This window comes from Cimex lectularius, unplaced genomic scaffold (assembly GCF_000648675.2).
Source record: "Cimex lectularius strain Harlan isolate CLEC.00 unplaced genomic scaffold, Clec_2.1 scaffold10, whole genome shotgun sequence".
NCBI classification, from domain to species: Eukaryota; Metazoa; Arthropoda; class Insecta; order Hemiptera; family Cimicidae; genus Cimex; species Cimex lectularius.
Genome location: NW_019392665.1, coordinates 1,843,805 through 1,861,088, shown reverse-complemented (window position 1 = coordinate 1,861,088; position 17,284 = coordinate 1,843,805). Strand labels below are relative to the sequence as shown.

Genomic DNA, 17,284 nt, shown 5'->3' with positions numbered 1-17,284 from the left:
GTTTTATTTGCTTGTAATCCTTTGAATGAACGAATGGAAAAAAAATTATTTGCACACAAAAAATTATATACTTAAGGAAATATAACCGAAATTAAAATAAAAACAGTTCTTATACAGCATTGATTATTAAACCGTCTGCCGGAGGTGTCGGCCGGCTGAGAATCACTTGAACACAAGATAATACGACATACAAAGATAACAATAAAAATTAAGTAAACAAAGTTAAGTTTAAAACTGTTAGTGCTTCTCAGTATAAAATAAAGCCCAGTGCTCCATTTGCAAAACCAACGAGGTCTGAGTAATCCGAGGAATTAAGTTTTGCGATCAAACTCTCTTTTAAAACTCTCGTAGGTGCCAAAAATATAAATCAGAATGGGACACTCAGCGAAAAAATGGAAGAAGTCTACCCTCGCAGCGCTCAACAGGATCATCCCTCAGAGGGGAGTAATTAAAGTAGATAAGTTCGATAAGTTTGAAGAAACAGCTTAAATTTATAGAGGTCAATTTTATATTAGTATTGGACAAGTTGAAAAATTCCTTTGAATGATCGAGTTCTTTGTAGAGAAGAAATCTATTGGTTCTAAGAGCCAATTCGTTACAACGTTCAAAATGGACGAACGGATGATGCAAAATCGGACAATTTAGAGAAGCAGTCTTCAAGATTGTTAAAGCAAAACAAAAAGTTAATAATAAAATCTAGGGCTAGACCATTGATTGCCTTAAACCATAATAAATTAGCGATAATTATTTCAACTACCGTGATTTTGGGTAGTCTGTACTTAGGCAGTGAGAATGTCCTGCTAATGTTAGTAAGTGAAATTTGGCATATGGAATCATTTAAGAATAAAACAGTCGCTGAAAATATTCGACTTGTTCGAACTGCTAATACTGCCCGACCTGTGAAGCATAGCAAACCATCGAGGGTAGCGCCTTGAACATTTGGGTTCGAGAGAAGGTTGGACCAGACCTAATTGATTGCATATTTCGCCATATAAATTTTCTTTTTGAGATGTGGTATTAGAGAGAGTTTAGGGTCATGGGCACCCCGTGATACACTCACAACGTCAATTTGTCTATTGTCAAAGAACCAGCGCTCCCTATACGTCATCCTGTCCCCTTTACGAAAAACTTTTGGATTTATTTAAATTTATTTAAAGCGTCAGTGTTTCTTTGCAAGGAGGGTGGACAGGTGGTCAGAATGACATCATCAGCATAGAGAAGGCTCTTAAATATTACACTAGAACAGCGAATTTCAAACTCTAAAGCATCTAGAAGATCAAGATGAATGAGAATAAGGACAGGTCAGAAATTAACCAAAGAAATGTATTGGTCTGATTTAATTAAGGCGTTTAATTAAGAATAAAAATAAGCGTAAACAAAAACAGCTGTTAAATTCACGGCTGCCATGTTTGTTACCTACGCCCTAACGGCTAGCAATGTAACTACATTTTCGACCTAACATCTAACATTGGCCCTGGCCTGTTAGATCGAGCAATGTTAACTAGCCGATTCTTACAAATCTACGTCATCATTTTTCTCGATCTAACACGACCTAACAGAGTAAACAGGATTAACACAAAGATCGCGAATACCCCTATTAATAGTGTCTTAAGTGGTTTTTCCAATGTGGTGTTTGTTTTCTGGGTAATTGTGTCATACTTCTGTGTCGTGATGAGACACTGTGGCACTCTCAACACGACACACAAGAATGACAAAATTACGCAGAAAACAAACGTTGAGCCCTGAAGATGATCTCAATAAAGATTGAAACGTTGGAACGATAAAGAAAATGTTTTTCTAAAACCTACGTCACACCAGACCGCATCTCACGATCTCAAATAATTATTTATTAATGGTGTAACTGAACTAAAAATTAAGCCAAAACGTTCCCTATATGCTGATGACACCGCTTTTACGATCTCGTCTTTTCCTTTACAAGCCGATAGACTACATGCATTCAATGTTGGAGGTGGCTAGTGTCTCTACACCAGTCCACAATATAACTGCAAATCTTGTGAACTTAGTGAACACACTAATATTAGAAATATTGTTAAATGAAAATATGGTTGCGGTATTGGTCTGATTTAAATAATGCGTATTTAAGGATAAAAATATTGTAAGCAAAAACAGCTGTTAAATTCATGGCTGACATGTTGGTTACCTACGCCCTAACGGCTAACAATGTGACTACATTTTCGTTCTAACATCTAACATTGGCCCAGGCCTGTTAGATCGAGCAATGTTAACTAGCCAATTCTTACAAGTCTACGTCACCATTTTTCTCGATCTAACACGACCTAACGGAGTTAACAGGATTAACACAAAGATCGTGACTACTCGTCAGTAATTGAAGGCGTTATTGATTGTTCTGTGTTAAATTGTAAGAAGCCAGAAGTTAATAAAAAAGGAAAATTAATCAACCCTTTAATTCAAAATGCAATCTATGAACTTGAAAAGTACTAACAAATGACACGCTTCAATTCGTGCTGACATACCTAACCTGTATTCTAACCTCTAACAGCACACAACTTTGTAGGATAGAGGATGTATATATTACGAATGAGACTGTAAGGACAGATCATAAATTAACAGAAGAAATGTATTTGTCTGATTTAATTAATGGTTATTTAAGAGTAAAAAATACGTGTAAACAAAAACAGCTGTTAAATTCATGGCTGCCATGTTGGTTACCTACGCCCTAACGGATAGCATTGTGACTACATTTTCGACCTAACCTATAACATTGGCCCTGGCCTGTTAGATCGAGCAATGTTAACTAGCCGATTCTTACAAGTCTACATCATCATTTTTCTCGATCTAACAGAGTTAACAGGGATAACACAAAGATTGTGTCCCTAATGTCAGGTTCCATTGTGAGCAATAATTTTCTAAAACGTCAATGTTTCTTTGCAATGAAGGTAGAAAAGATGGCCAGGATGACATCCGCTTTCAATAGAGGATTGACTAAGGGATAATTAAAAATATTACGGGTAGCCACTTTTTTTGCCTTTCAGTATTTAGATTTATTAGTTTTCATAAGAGATATGGATTACTTGAATATATGCGTTCAGATTAGACATTTTATCACGAACGGGTTGTCCATTTTTATTCCACTTTTTGAAGAATCTCCAGTTTTGTTTTTGTGACAATGACATTCCAGGGGCGGACAATCGGCCCGGATCGAGAACGGCCGCGCTGGAGAGAATGTAGGTCGAAATACGGAAGCGGAGGACAAACTTCAATAACTGCCAGACTTCTCGGAATGTTTCTGAAACGGGTCTTTTAAATTCCAGAGCTCAATGTTCCCATTTCTCGTGAAGGCTCTGTGCCCGTCACGGTCCTTATATATCTACAATCGTCCGGGATCGTCTTGGAAAGACAGAAGGAAACATTTCGTTACAAGATGCCCTATGAAAACGTCGTTAATAATAGTCTATCTTCTGAACTTGTGTGAATTTTTCTTTTGATGAACTTTCTAAGATTTCTAGAATGTATTTTCAGCACGTTATTGGGTGGATGTTTTCAACAAGACTGTTTAGATATACATTATACAGGATGTAGCTGGGTTAAAGTGTCAATACAGCCATGAGTGCCACCAGAACGAGGTTTCTATCTTGGCTCTTTCATGAGATATTAACATTTTTGTGCCAATTTTTACAACTGCAATATACAGGGTGTTGCAGGGTCATACTGCCATGGTGGATTCACTAAACAAAACGTACTTCAGCGCCACCAGAACGAGGTTTCTACCTTGGCTGTTTCCTGAGATATTAACATTTTTGTGACAATTTTTTCAACCGAAATATACAGGGTGTTTCAGGGTCATACTGCCATGGTGGATTCACTAAACAAAACGTCCTTCAGCGCCACCAGAACGAGGTTTCTATCTTGGCTCTTTCCAGAGATATTAACAGTTTTGTGACAATTTTTTCAACCGCGATATACAGGGTGTTGCAGGGTCATACTGCCATGGTGGATTCACTAAATAAACCATAGTTCAGTGCCACCAGAACGAGGTTTCTATCTTGGCTCTTTCCTGAGATGTTAACATTTTTGTGACAATTTTTACAACCGCAATATACAGGGTGTTGCAGGGTCAATACTGCCATGGTGGATTCACTAATCAAAACGTAGTTCAGTGCCGCAAGAACGAGGTTTCTACCTTGGCTGTTTCCTGAGATATTAACATTTTTGTGATAATTTTTTCAACCGCGATATACAGGGTGTTGCAGGGTCATACTGCAATGGTGGGTTCACTAAACAATATGTACTTCAGCGCCACCAGAACGAGGTTTCTATCTTGGCTCTTTCCAGAGATATTAAAAGTTTTGTGATAATTTTTTCAACCGCGATATACAGGGTGTTGCAGGGTCATACTGCCATGGTGGATTCACTAAATAAACCATAGTTCAGTGCCACCAGAACGAGGTTTCTATCTTGGCTCTTTCCTGAGATGTTAACATTTTTGTGACAATTTTTACAACCGCAATATACAGGGTGTTGCAGGGTCAATCCTGCCATGGTGGATTCACTAAACAATATGTACTTCAGCGCCACCAGAACGAGGTTTCTATCTTGGCTCTTTCCAGAGATATTAACAGTTTTGTGATAATTTTTTCCACCGCGATATACAGGGTGTTTCAGGGTCAATACTGCCATGGTGGGTTCACTAAATAAAACGTACTTCAGCGCCACCAGAACGAGGTTTCTATCTTGGCTCTTTCGTGAGATATTAACATTTTTGTGACTTTATTCTAAAATAAGATTTTTAAACATAAAATCGTAATTTCTCAACTTCATCATCATCAAGTTCTCGTCAAAATTGGATGTTCTTTCTACCCTGTGCCTCAATATTTCGTCAGCCTAGGAAGGACGTCCACTGCGCGCATCATCTGGCAAACAACTGTATACAATATTTTAATAATATTTAAAGCATTAGTACTAATCAATTTAGCAAGTTCCCTTTTTGGAATTCATAAAGTAATAATAATTATTAACGCCGAACAAAACAAATAAAAAAAGGCAACTTTCTAGAAATTATCAGAGTCCCACACGGCATTAATTACATAACAGATATGCAAACTCAGCCGCTGGGCCAACATCATAAAGCAAATTAACCATTAAACTTTATTTTTATATTTCCCTTTCCTTCGTTATCGTCTATATAATAAGCTTCTTTTCCAATATTGAACAAGCCCCGAATCACAAATCCAATCTTGAAAATCTCCATTCCCGACTTCCTTTGGGTCAAATAGAACCGCCTGCGATCAATCAAAAATTCACAGATTACCGCGTTCCCCACCCTGCCACAATCATATAAAATTGGGTGAATAAAAAATTCACATTTCACAACAAATATGACACCACGAAATAGCACCATACTTTGTGTGAGTATGAAATACTCGGTTCAACTTATATATATCTTTGTGTTAACCCTGTTAAGTCTGTTAGATCGAGAATCGGCTAGTTAACATTGTTACCAGGGCCAATGTTAGATGTTAGGTCGAAAATGTAGTCACATTGCTATCCGCTAGGGTGTAGGTAACCAACATGGCAGCCATGATTTAACAGATGTTTTTTGTTTACACGTATTTTTATTCTTAAATACGCATTAATTAAATCAGACCAATACATTTCTTTTGTTAATTTCTGACCTGTCCTTATACTCTCATTCATAGTGGTTACAGCCCCAATCCTTTAAAGTTGTAGGCTGTTAGAGGTTAGGATACAGGTTAGGTATGTCGGCTCGAATTGAACCTTGTCATTTGTTAGTATTTTTCGAGTGCATAGATAGCATTTTGAAACGTTAATTTTCATTTTTTATTAACCTCTGGCATCAAAAAAACCATAACAAACATCACCAAGCCTGCAAGGGCAATTATAGCTTTATTTTTGGTTCTACCAGTGTCCACACGCATTAGTGCGGAAAAATTAACATTTAACATGCTAAGAAAAGAAGGGGGCGTTCACGATCTTAGTGGGAATTTCTCTATTCGAATTAACGGGAGTTAACATCTTACTAACATCCTTAATACCCCTAATGTCATGGATAGGCGCTAAGAAAGGATTTCTTGAAATTCCATACCCAGAGGTGTCATATGGACAATTTTTTACCATGGATTGACCGAAGTGAACTGAAGATGAAAAAAATTTGAGAAACGTACCTCGTGAACGAAGTCGCGAGTAAAAGCTAGCAGCTATTATAAACTGCTCAAAATGAAGAGGGATATTTGTAATTTATTCATATTTTATTAATTTTCATCAAATTAATCGATATATTTTTGCTAGTTGAATAAACCAAAATAGAAAATACAAAGAATTGTTAATCCTCATTTTTAACAACGGATTCGCTTAAGAATAGTAACCATAACTCATTTTGTAAACAAGCACCTTTTCTCGCATTTTCTCCATTTTAATCCAGTTGTGATCTCTTTAACCATGGAGACGGTCTTGAACCAGAGAACGCATTATTATTGTGAGAATGAGTCGTCGATGACACCGCCAAGTGGATATCGCAGAGGCAGTTGGCGTTTCGTAGAGGTTCAGCCAGATAGCGAGGGACTGGAAATGCCAATGGAGGCCTGGTAGTGGATTAGTGCATTACGACCTAAGGGTGGACAGAAATATTATCATTACTGCAAGAAGGCAACCCTTTCCATAGTGCCAGCCAAGTCCTAAATAAAGTACGAGATGTTTTGGCAAGATCTTCATTATTATAACGATGCGTAATTGTTTGTGCGAAGTTGGCCTCAGATGGAAGACCTTTTGAGACGACCTGCAGCAACAGCCCACAACCAGCAAATCAGGAGAATAAGGTGCAGCGATCGCCTAGAAGAGAACACCAATTGTAATACTGTTACGTTTATTTATGAGTCGCCTTTCTGTCTGTGTAGTGATGGCAGGCGCCGATGAGCACCGAGAACAGGGGATGCATTTGTGTGCAGTTTGGAGGAGGATGTGTAATGGTCTGCGCTGGGGATTTACACAGGAGGACGAACTGGACTGCGCATTGTTGAAGGCAACGCAGTCCGTTATGACCGTCCAAGACATTATCGAGGAATATATCCTTCAAATTTGGGATCTCATAAGCAGGGATTTTCGATTTCTGGATGACAATGCCAGACCTCATAGAGTCAATTGTTCATCACTGTTTAGAAAACATTGGAATTTACCATCTCCCCCTTCAACCATTGTCTTCAGACCTCATACTATTGATCACATGTGGGACGGTTGCAGAGAAAGTTTTTCGATCACCATCCGCAGCCAGTTGGCCTTCAACAACTGAGTGCAGCGGTGCAACACCTATGGAGTGAAATACCTTATGAAATTAGTGACGACCTCATTAACAGTATGCCTAACAGGTGCACAGAGGTTTTAACTAACAGAGGGCATTATACACGATAACTATTATGAATGAGAACATAAGGACAGGTCAGAAATTAACAAAGGAAATGTATTGGTCTGATTTAATTAATGCGTATTTAAGAATAAAAATACGATTCATTAATTCACTACTTTCGTGATCCGCTTGACCAATTAATACATGTCAATTAATTAAGGTTTTTAATTGAGATGAAAAAAAAGTCAATGGCACGAGAGGGATTCGAACCTACGTCTTTCGGCTAGATACGCCGCTGCTCTACCACCTGAGCTATTGTGACCTCGATCCACTCGGACATCAACTCCCCATCTCAACCCCACCTTATGAGTTTTCCCTCCTTTTGCCATTTTTCAAATGTCGTGTAATTGACAAATAAAAATACGTTTAAAAAAACAGCTGTTAAATTCATGGCTGCCATGTTTGTTACCTTCGCCCTAACGGCTAGCAATGTGACTACATTTTCGACCTAACAACTAACATTGGCTTGTTAGATCGAGCAATGTTAACTAGTCGATTCATACAAGTCTACGACATCATTTTTCTCGATCTAACACAACATAACACAGTTAACACAAAGATCGTGAATATCCCTACAAGGTATGTCTATAGGCTTGTAAGAATCGTATTTAAGAATAAAATTACGTGTAAACAAAAAACAGCTGTTAAATTCATGGCTACCATGTTGTTACTTACGCCCTAACGGATAGCAATGTGACTACATCTTCAGATTAACATCTAACATTGGCCCTGGCCTGTTAGATCGAGCAGTGTTAACTAGCCGATTCTTGCAAGTCTACGTCATCATTTTTCTCGATCTAACACGACCTTAACAGAGTTAACAGGGTTAACACAAAGATCGTGAATACTCGTATTATACAATTAAAATATTTTATTTTTCAAAATCCCTTAATTAAGTTAACCTTCAGTAAAAAACTTTAATGCAATTTATAATAAAAATAAGATAAAAATGCTAGGGAAAGTAAATACTACAAAACTGGCAATACCCATATTAATTTTTGAGCAGTTTGTTTTCTATTACATCCATTTCCATAGAAAGGGGCGTAGTTAATTCATTTTAGTCTGATCACTCGAACTGGCAGGAAATTTAATTTTTGAATGATATCGGGGGAGATTGTTAGAAATGAGCCTTTTCTGTCGGAAGATGCTGGTTGGCGATAGGGTCATTTGGTCATTATTGAATGTATTAAATAATAAAACTGAAAATTCATCCGATTTTGAGGAGAAATTAACGTCAAGAGAAGTGGCGCTTACGACGGAAGAGTGATAGCCCTTTGTCTATCGATGTGAGTGAGTTTGAGAACGTTGACCCGGCGAGGAGGCGACACCGGCGTCGACCCTCCCCGCGTTTCACCTCCACTCTTTCTCCCTTTCTCCCTCACTCTCTCCCTCTCACCCTCCCACCCACCCTCTCGCTCCCTTTCCTCACCCGGGGAGCTAACTGTGTCAAGGTGAAAGCAACGCCGGCATCCCTGCTATGTCCGGCATCTCGTCCTATCCCGCCCGTCGGAGGCGTCCCAGATCTCTCCAGGAAGCACGTGTCCGACTTTACCGAATACTGCCGCAAAAACCGCATCAATGGGAGTTTGGGACGGCCACCCGGCCGACTCTCGCCCATTCATTTATTGGGTGGTGCAAAATTAATACAGCTTTCGAAAATTTGTTTTATTTTCCAAGGTGGCGTGCAAACAAAGCTAAATCACCAAATCTAACTTATTATGATTAAAATGCTTTTAACTCTTATCTTTTATACAAAATATTTTAGTCTATTAAATCCATTAGGTTTAGTGGTCTAATTGACCAAATTACTTCTTTCAATTAATAATGTCTTGGTTGAGATGAAAAGCTAGTGTCATAAGCGGGATTCGAACCCACGGCCATCGGCTCAATAAGCCGCTGCTCAAACCACTTGAGATATCTTGACTTCAAAAAGTTAGTTTTACAAGTGGGATTCGAACCCTCGACCTTGGTCCCATATGCCGCTGTTCAAACCACTTGAGATAATGTGACTTCAAAAAGTTAGTGTCACGAACGGGATTTGAACCCAGGAACACCAAAAAATTAGTGTCACGAACGGTATTTGAACCCACGAACTTCAAAAAGTTAGTGTCACGAACGGGATTTGAACCCACGACCTTCGGCTCAGTCCGCCGATGCTCTAACACTTGAGCTACCGTGACTTCAAAAAGTTAGTGTTACACGCGGGATTTGAACCCACGACCTTCAGCTCAATACGCCGCTCTAACCACTTGAGATATCGCGACTTCAAAAAGTTAGTGTCACGAACGGGATTTGAGCCCACGAACTTCAAAAAGTTAGTGTCACGAATGGGATTCGAACCCACGACCATCGTCTCATATGCCGCTGTTCAACCCATTTGAGATAATGTGACTTCAAAAAGTTAGTGTAAGGAGCGGGATTCGAACCCAATACGCCGCTGCTCTAACACCTGAGCTATCGTGACTTAGATCCTCTCGGACACCAACGCCGGAGAATTAGAAACGTTTAGGTGGAGATGAGGAGTTGGTGTCCGAATGGATCGAAGTCACTAGCTCAAGTGGTAAGTGGTATTAGGGCGAAGGTCGTGGGTACGAATCCCGCTCGTGTCGCTGACTTTTTCATTTCAACCAAGACCTTACATAAAAAGAATAATTTTAATCTATATTGAACTTTATAAGAACATTTGGATCTCGAAGGCAGAGAAGGTCGCGGTTGACCTTTTGTGTATGACCAACTCAAATCGTATATTGAAAAAACTTCACGTGAGACTACACGGGAAATTGCGGAAGAGCTTAGTGGTGATCACACAACCGTTGTTCATTATCTGTAGGAAATTTGTAAAGTTAAGAAGCTCGACAAGTGAGTACATCACGAAGTAATCGTACCCCAACGAAAGCGACCCTATAGCATATGCACGTCTCTTCCGTTTCGCCATCAAAATGATGATTTTTCTATCGAATCATCACGTTCGATGAAAAATGGATCTGTACTATTACAGGACGCGTACTGGTCAATGGTTGGACAAGGATGAACCATCAAAACACTTGCCCAAACCCAATCGGTGATGGTAACCGTTTGGTGGTGTACTCATAGGGTTGTTCACTATAATTTCCGGGATTATGGTGAAACTATCAAGAAATATTGCCAAGAAATGAACAAAATGCACGGGAAGTGGAACGTCCTTGTCCAGCATTGGTAAAACGCAGGGCCGATTCTTCTCGATAACGCCAGGCCACCATAGCAATGCCAATCCTCCGGAGACTTAGGGACTTAAGATAAGAAACCTTACCGCACCTTCCAAATCACCCGACCTCTCGCCTATAGATTTCACCTTTTTTAATCATTTTGATCACTTCTTGAGGGATAACATTTTAAAAGAAAGCGGTGAAGCTATGAGTCTAAATAAAGATTTTTTCTCAGAGGAATAAAATTGATTATTATACGTTGGCAAAGATGCTTCATCATTTCCACATTGTTTTGGAAAATATTTTGAATAAAATTCTATATTTTATAAAAAATAAAACTAGCACTGTTTTTCCACCAGCCCAATGTGTTTTTTGGTTTTTCGATCAAGCCTCACATTTTTCACTGTCTTGTTTCAGAGGTAACGGCAGTCTAGCGAGTTGGGGCGCAATTTTTGGTTTCATGGTGATGATGATGCTCGAAGTTGGCTTGTCGTCGTGACGAAGATCGTCCATCTGCAAATCGAGAAATTACTGCACAGAACCCGGATCGACCGGTGCCAACACCAAAGACTTTCATACCCGGATGGCGGACATCCCGATTCGAGTGGCCTTCACGTCTATTATCCTCGATTTTCTTTTGTTTACGTAATGATTTAAATAACCGTTGAATTTCCCTTTTATCAATTATAAGTATTTGAAATTATGTACTTAGTTCTTGTACTAGAGCTAGTCGCTACGCAGGACTACGGTTTTACCGTGTTTTAAATAAAACACTTCTTCGTACTTCTTTTCTCTTATTCTCCTTACCTTTTTAATATCAGTTTTACTCCCCAGTAAATAAAATTTAATCAGCCTGCCAACCATGAAGGAGATAAGTTTGAAATTCTACAATGCTAGGTGCAGGTTCTTGAAATCTAGGACAAGAAAAACCACAAGTAAGATCCTACACCAAGGAACCGCTGGCAAAGTTGTAATCCTAAAATAGGTAATGAAGCTGGCCAGTAAGTTATAATTAACACAGGAGCAGAATTTAGGACTATTTAGGTCGAGGTGCAGTAGGCCTTGCGGCCGACTCTCTTATCCCTATCTACAATGGCACATCAGTTCGTTATAAACGACTTCAACTATTCCCACAATATCTTTTCACGATGTTTGTAAGATGTTAACCCGTGTTAACTCGAATAGAGAAATGTCCATAAGATCGTCAACGCCCCCTTTTCTTCTTAGCATGTTAAACTTTAATTTTTCCGCTATGCTGCGCGTGGCGATTGGTAGAGCCAAAAATAAAGCTATAACTGTCCTCGCAGGCTTGGTGATGTTTGTTATGGTTTTGTTTTGATGCCAGAGGTTAATAAAAAAGGAAATTAACCAATTTCCTTTCAAAATGCTATCTATGCACTCGAAAAATACTAGCAAATGACACGCTTCAATTCGTGCCGACATACCTAACCTGTACCCTAACCTTTAACAGCCTACAACTTTATCGGATAGGGGATCTATCTGTCATAAATGAGAGTATAAGGACAGGCCAGAAATTAACAAAAGACATGTATTGGTTTGATTTAATTAATGCGTATTTAAGAATAAAATTACGTGTAAACAAAAAACAGCTGTTAAATTCATGGCCGCCATGTTGGTTACCTACGCCCTAACGGCTAGCAATGTGACTACATTTTCGACTTAACATCTAACATTGGCCCAGGCCTGTTAGATCGAGCAATGTTAACCAGCCGATTCTGACAGGTCTAAGTCATCAGTTTTCTCGATCTAACACAACCTAACAGACTTAACAGGGTTAATACAAAGATCGTGAATTCCCATCGTTTATTTATTATCGTTAAATACAGTAACATCACTTTTTTCCAATCTGCCCTTTCGCCCATTGTCTCAAGTCCTCGATCCCATTGAGCACAAGTGGGATGTGTTGCAGAGAAGTCTTTTCGATCACCATCCGCAGCCAGTTGACCTGCAACAACTGAGGACGGCGTTGCATCATCTATGGAGTGAAATACCTTATGAAATAAGTGACAACTTCATTAAAAGTTTGCCTAACAGGTGCACAAAGGTTCTAGCTAACTTATCTAACCTGTATCCTAACCTCTAACCGCCTACAACTTTTAGGATTGGGGCTGTAACTATTATGAATGAGAGCATAAGGACAGGTCAGAAATTAAACTAAAGAAATGTATTCGTCTGATTTAATTAATGCGTATTTAAGAGTAAAAATACGAGCAAACAAAAAACAGCTGTTAAATTCATGGCTGCCATGCTGGTTAACTACGCCATAACGGCTAGCAATGTGACTACATTTTCGATTTAAAATCGATTTCGATTTAAAATCCAGTGGGGCAAATTGGATTTGGACGGGCGGATTTTGGAACCGCCTCCAAGTCAGAAATAAGTCTGGAAAATTTTAAGCCTAACTTGAAGATATCGGCTTTTCATAACAGTTGTTGGATAGAACAATTTAAAACTTACAATTGTCCTTACACTTACAACGGGTAGCCGGCCCTCATACGATAAGAAACAGATTTGTCGAAATATTCTATATGTGAGAAGTTCGAGGAAACCGGAAAAACCACTTACATACCCCTACTATTAATAGGGGTAGTCACGATCTTTGTGTTAACTCTGTTAGGTCGTGTTAGATCGAGAAAAATGATGACGTAGATTGTAAGACTAAGCTTATTAACATTGCTCGATCTAACAGGGTAAGGACAATGTTAGATGATAAGTCGAAAATGTAGACGCATTGCTAGGCGTTAGGGCGTAGGTAACCAACATGGCAGCCATGAATTTAATATCTGTTTTTTGTTTACACGAATTTTTATTCTTAAATACGTATTAATTAAATCAGACCAATACATTTGTTTTGTTAATTTCTCACCTGTCCTTATACTCTCATTCATAACAGATACCGTGTGCTACTACCGTGACTACATTTTAATAAAAAAGGAAAATTAATCAACTCTTTCATTCAAAATTCTATGCACCCGAAAAATAGTAACAAATGACACGTTTCAATTCGTGCCGACATACCTAACCTGTATCCTAACCTCTAACAGCCTACAACTTTGTAGGATAGAGGATGTATCTATTAGGAATGAGACTGTAAGGACAGATCATAAATTAAATAAGAATGAAAAATACATGTAAACAAAAACATCTGTTAAATTCATGGCTGCCATGTTGGTTACCTACGCCCTAACGGCTAGCAATGTGACTACATTTTCGACCTAACATCTAACATTGGCACTGGCCTTGGATCGAGCAATGTTAACCAGTCGTTCTCACAAGTCTACGTCATCATTTTCCTCGATCTAACACGACCTAATAGACTTAACAGGATTAACATAAAGTTCGTGAATACCCCTCATTTACTTATTATTGTTAAGTACAGTACCATCATCCAGAATATTTTCCAGCCTTTTTTAAGTAAAGTTTGAACACCTGAAAAGTCTTATTAGAGGGGCTAGAAGCAAAATGGAATAAACAGATTAATTAGACCTACATAGTCACTAAAACAAGCAAAACTCATACTAAAATTTCTATTTTATGTATTTTCAAGTCAAATTATTTTTACAACTATGTATTTTCATGTTAATTGTTAGGTTGGATGATTTTTACTTCTTCATAAGGTTTTTACGTTTTCCTACCTTTAGCATCTAAAAGACTTTCAAGTATATCTTTCCAGTGCTGTGTAATGTCTTCTAGTCCATATATCACAAATGTCATAATGTTTGGTCTTAATCATCTTTATTCTTATCCTCTTATTGCCAAACAGTCTGGGAAGTCTTCGGACAGGATCGGTTTTCAAAAACTAGAGGCAATTATACGAGCTTGGATCGGGTTTGTATTGAATAGAGGACCGGATGGCTGCGCATTTGATATTTCTGTAAATAATCCAGCTGTCAGGGACTAGCCCGGTTGCGCAACCAGCGCGTCACTAGAGGTAACTGTGCTAAATCGAATTATCTTCACACCCGCATACTCTGCCCAATTGGGCCCTTTTGTCCATGGAACAACTTTACCTGGAGTCACACCAATTACAAAACGAGAAACAGTTAAGTATATAAAAAAAAAGATTCATGTTTCTTAGCGTTGTGATGATGATTTTATAGGCTTTTCCTTAAGGGACGAATGTCATTACATTACTAAGATTTTCTTTGTGCAATGATATCATTTATCTTACATTTTGGTGAACTTTCAAGTAAGAACTTTGCATCCCGAGAATGCTTTGTAAGCTCAACCTGATGTTTTTCATTTCTTACATTTAATAATTAGTCATTACAGAGAGAAAAACAGCTCCTAACAGAACAAAATACAATGGGAATGGGGCAAAAATGGATTGCGTTTTAAGGATAAAATTATAATTTTTTTATCAAAAGGAACAGAGAAGATAGGTGCTGGAATATATATACAGGGTGTCACGCTACTCGTCTCTCAAATATTGCCGATGAAGTTCATCCCCCAAGTGAGAAAGAACTTCTTATGAACCGTGATCCGATTCTCAACCCTTTCGCAGATACTCACCATTTTATGTTTTTCAACTATCTATGGTTTTCGTAAAAAATCTACTCGTGACTACTGAACTATTCGTTTTCTGGAAAATTCACAGAAAAGCCTTAAATTTCCTTTAAGAAGACACGCTACTAGCTCTTTCAATTTAACTTTAGGTTGAAACAAACATAAATCTTTCAAAAAATGCTAAATTTCAAATTAATTTTTTTTTCAAATTTCAACCTTGGGAAAATTCACGGTACAGCTGGGAAAATTTCCTAACGATCTTCTTTTAATAAGCTTTCTAGCGATATGCACTTTTAATTAACGAAGCAAAAGTAAAAAATTGGTGGTTATTGTAGTAATCCAACTGTTTGTACTGGGAAAAATTATAATTACCAATCATAACTTAATAAAAAAAAGCACAAAAGGAAAGAAAAATAAAACGAAAATATAAAAACAGTATAAAAATAGCTAATAACCAAAACAGAAAAATTGGACAAAATATCTACACTAAATGCAGGTAAAAGAAAAAAACAACAACTACAATACATATGTTGTAAAACCTACCCCACACACAGCAAGATACACTCAAAGACAAAAAAACCCGGACACGGGTATTTTGTTGTTTATTTGAAACATCATGTATGTATTTTTATCATTAAATTCACTAATTTCGTGGTCCACTTGACCAATTAATAGATTATAATTAATTAAGGTTTTTGGTTGAGATAAAAAAGTCAATGGCACAAGCGGGATTCGAACCCACGATCTTCGGCTTGAAACGCCGCTGCTCTATCACTAGAGCTGTCATGACCTCGATCCACTCGGACACCAACTTCCCATCTCAACCGCACCTTTTGAATTTTCCCTCCTTTTTGCCATTTTTCATGTATTTTTATCTTTATATTAATTACAACATGCTTATTTCAATGTAAACCAAATTAAATGAAATGAGAAATTCACGAGTTGTAATAAAAAAATTATTTAATTATGATGATTTGAAAGAAAATTCACCAAAACTCAGGAAAATAATTGACTGATAGGTTAAGATTTAACAAACAATTTATTTATTGGTCCTCCGGGCCGGATAGCTAGAATTTCTACGTCTAAAAGCAAGGATGACATCGAAGACTTGGAAGACCTAACCGATGATATTCGTCATGCGTTTTTTTATTAATGGAAGTATCGACCACTTTTTTTTACTTACGAACAATCTGATTTTGACGAAGAAAACAAATTCAGTTCTTACTGCCAAGCTTGGATGGACAACACGATGATTGGAACGTAACGCAATAAAAAAAAGAGAAAAATTCACAATAATTTGGCTGTTAACGATGTTAATTGAATATCTTTTACGTGTTTTGTTTGATTTTTACATTGCATTTTTCTTCTTCTTTTTTTGTGCTCTTTTATTAGGTAAAGATTAGATTTTGCAACGTCTGTATTGTAGTTATGTTTTTTTTGCCTGCGTTTAGTGTAGATATTTTGTCCAATTTTCGGCTTTGGTTGTTCGCTCTGTTTATTGTCTCTTTGTTTGTATTTTGCTCAGTTTTTCTTTCTTTTTGTGCTTTCTTCTATTAAGCTAAAGTTGGGGAAGTCTGTTGTAAATAGAGATAATAAACATAGCTAACAACCAAAGCAGAAAAATTGAAAAAAATAGCTACACAAAACACCGGCACAAAATACAGAAGTTGTGAAAATCAACTTTAACTTAATAAAAGAGGACAAAAATGAAGGAAAACGAAACTAAACACAAAAAAAAAGAGACAGTTGCTAACAACCGAAGTAGAAAAATTGTGCAAATTTTCTCAGTAAACAAAGACAAAAAAAAAGATGAAAAGTACAGAAGGTGTATAAACCTTTATCCTTAAAAACCTTATTTTAATGTAAACCAAATTAAATGAAATGAGAAATTCACGAGTTTTAATAAAAAATTATTTAATTATGATGATTTGAAAGAAAATTCACCAAAACTCAGGAAAATAATTGACTGATAACTTAAGATTTAACAAACAATTTATTTATTGGTCCTCCGGGCCGGATAGCTAAAATTTAGAATGCCTAAAATGCCTAAAATGCCTAAAAGCAAGGATGACATCGAAGACTTACATGATGATTGGAAGACCTAACCGATGATATCCGCCATGCGTTTTTTTTATTAATGGAAGTATCGACCACTTTTTTTACTTACGAACAA

At 37.6% G+C, this 17,284-nt stretch overlaps 2 protein-coding genes across 3 annotated transcripts in view; both read left to right on the top strand.

The window, feature by feature from the left end:
- Positions 1 to 11,367, top strand: part of LOC106667410 (zinc transporter ZIP11) — a 109,337-nt gene extending 97,970 nt beyond the window's left edge. For both annotated transcript variants that reach the window (XM_014395344.2, XM_014395343.2), the window contains one exon: positions 11,002 to 11,367. In XM_014395344.2, coding sequence (XP_014250830.1) covers positions 11,002 to 11,083 — 82 coding nt within the window. In that variant the 3' untranslated portion in view covers positions 11,084 to 11,367. The remainder of the gene's footprint in view (positions 1 to 11,001) is intronic.
- Positions 11,368 to 14,574: 3,207 nt separating this feature from the next.
- LOC106667307 overlaps positions 14,575 to 17,284 on the top strand; it is a 54,443-nt gene continuing 51,733 nt past the window's right edge. The window contains exon 1 of the mRNA XM_024225097.1: positions 14,575 to 14,647. The gene's annotated coding sequence lies outside the window, so the exon portion shown is untranslated. The remainder of the gene's footprint in view (positions 14,648 to 17,284) is intronic.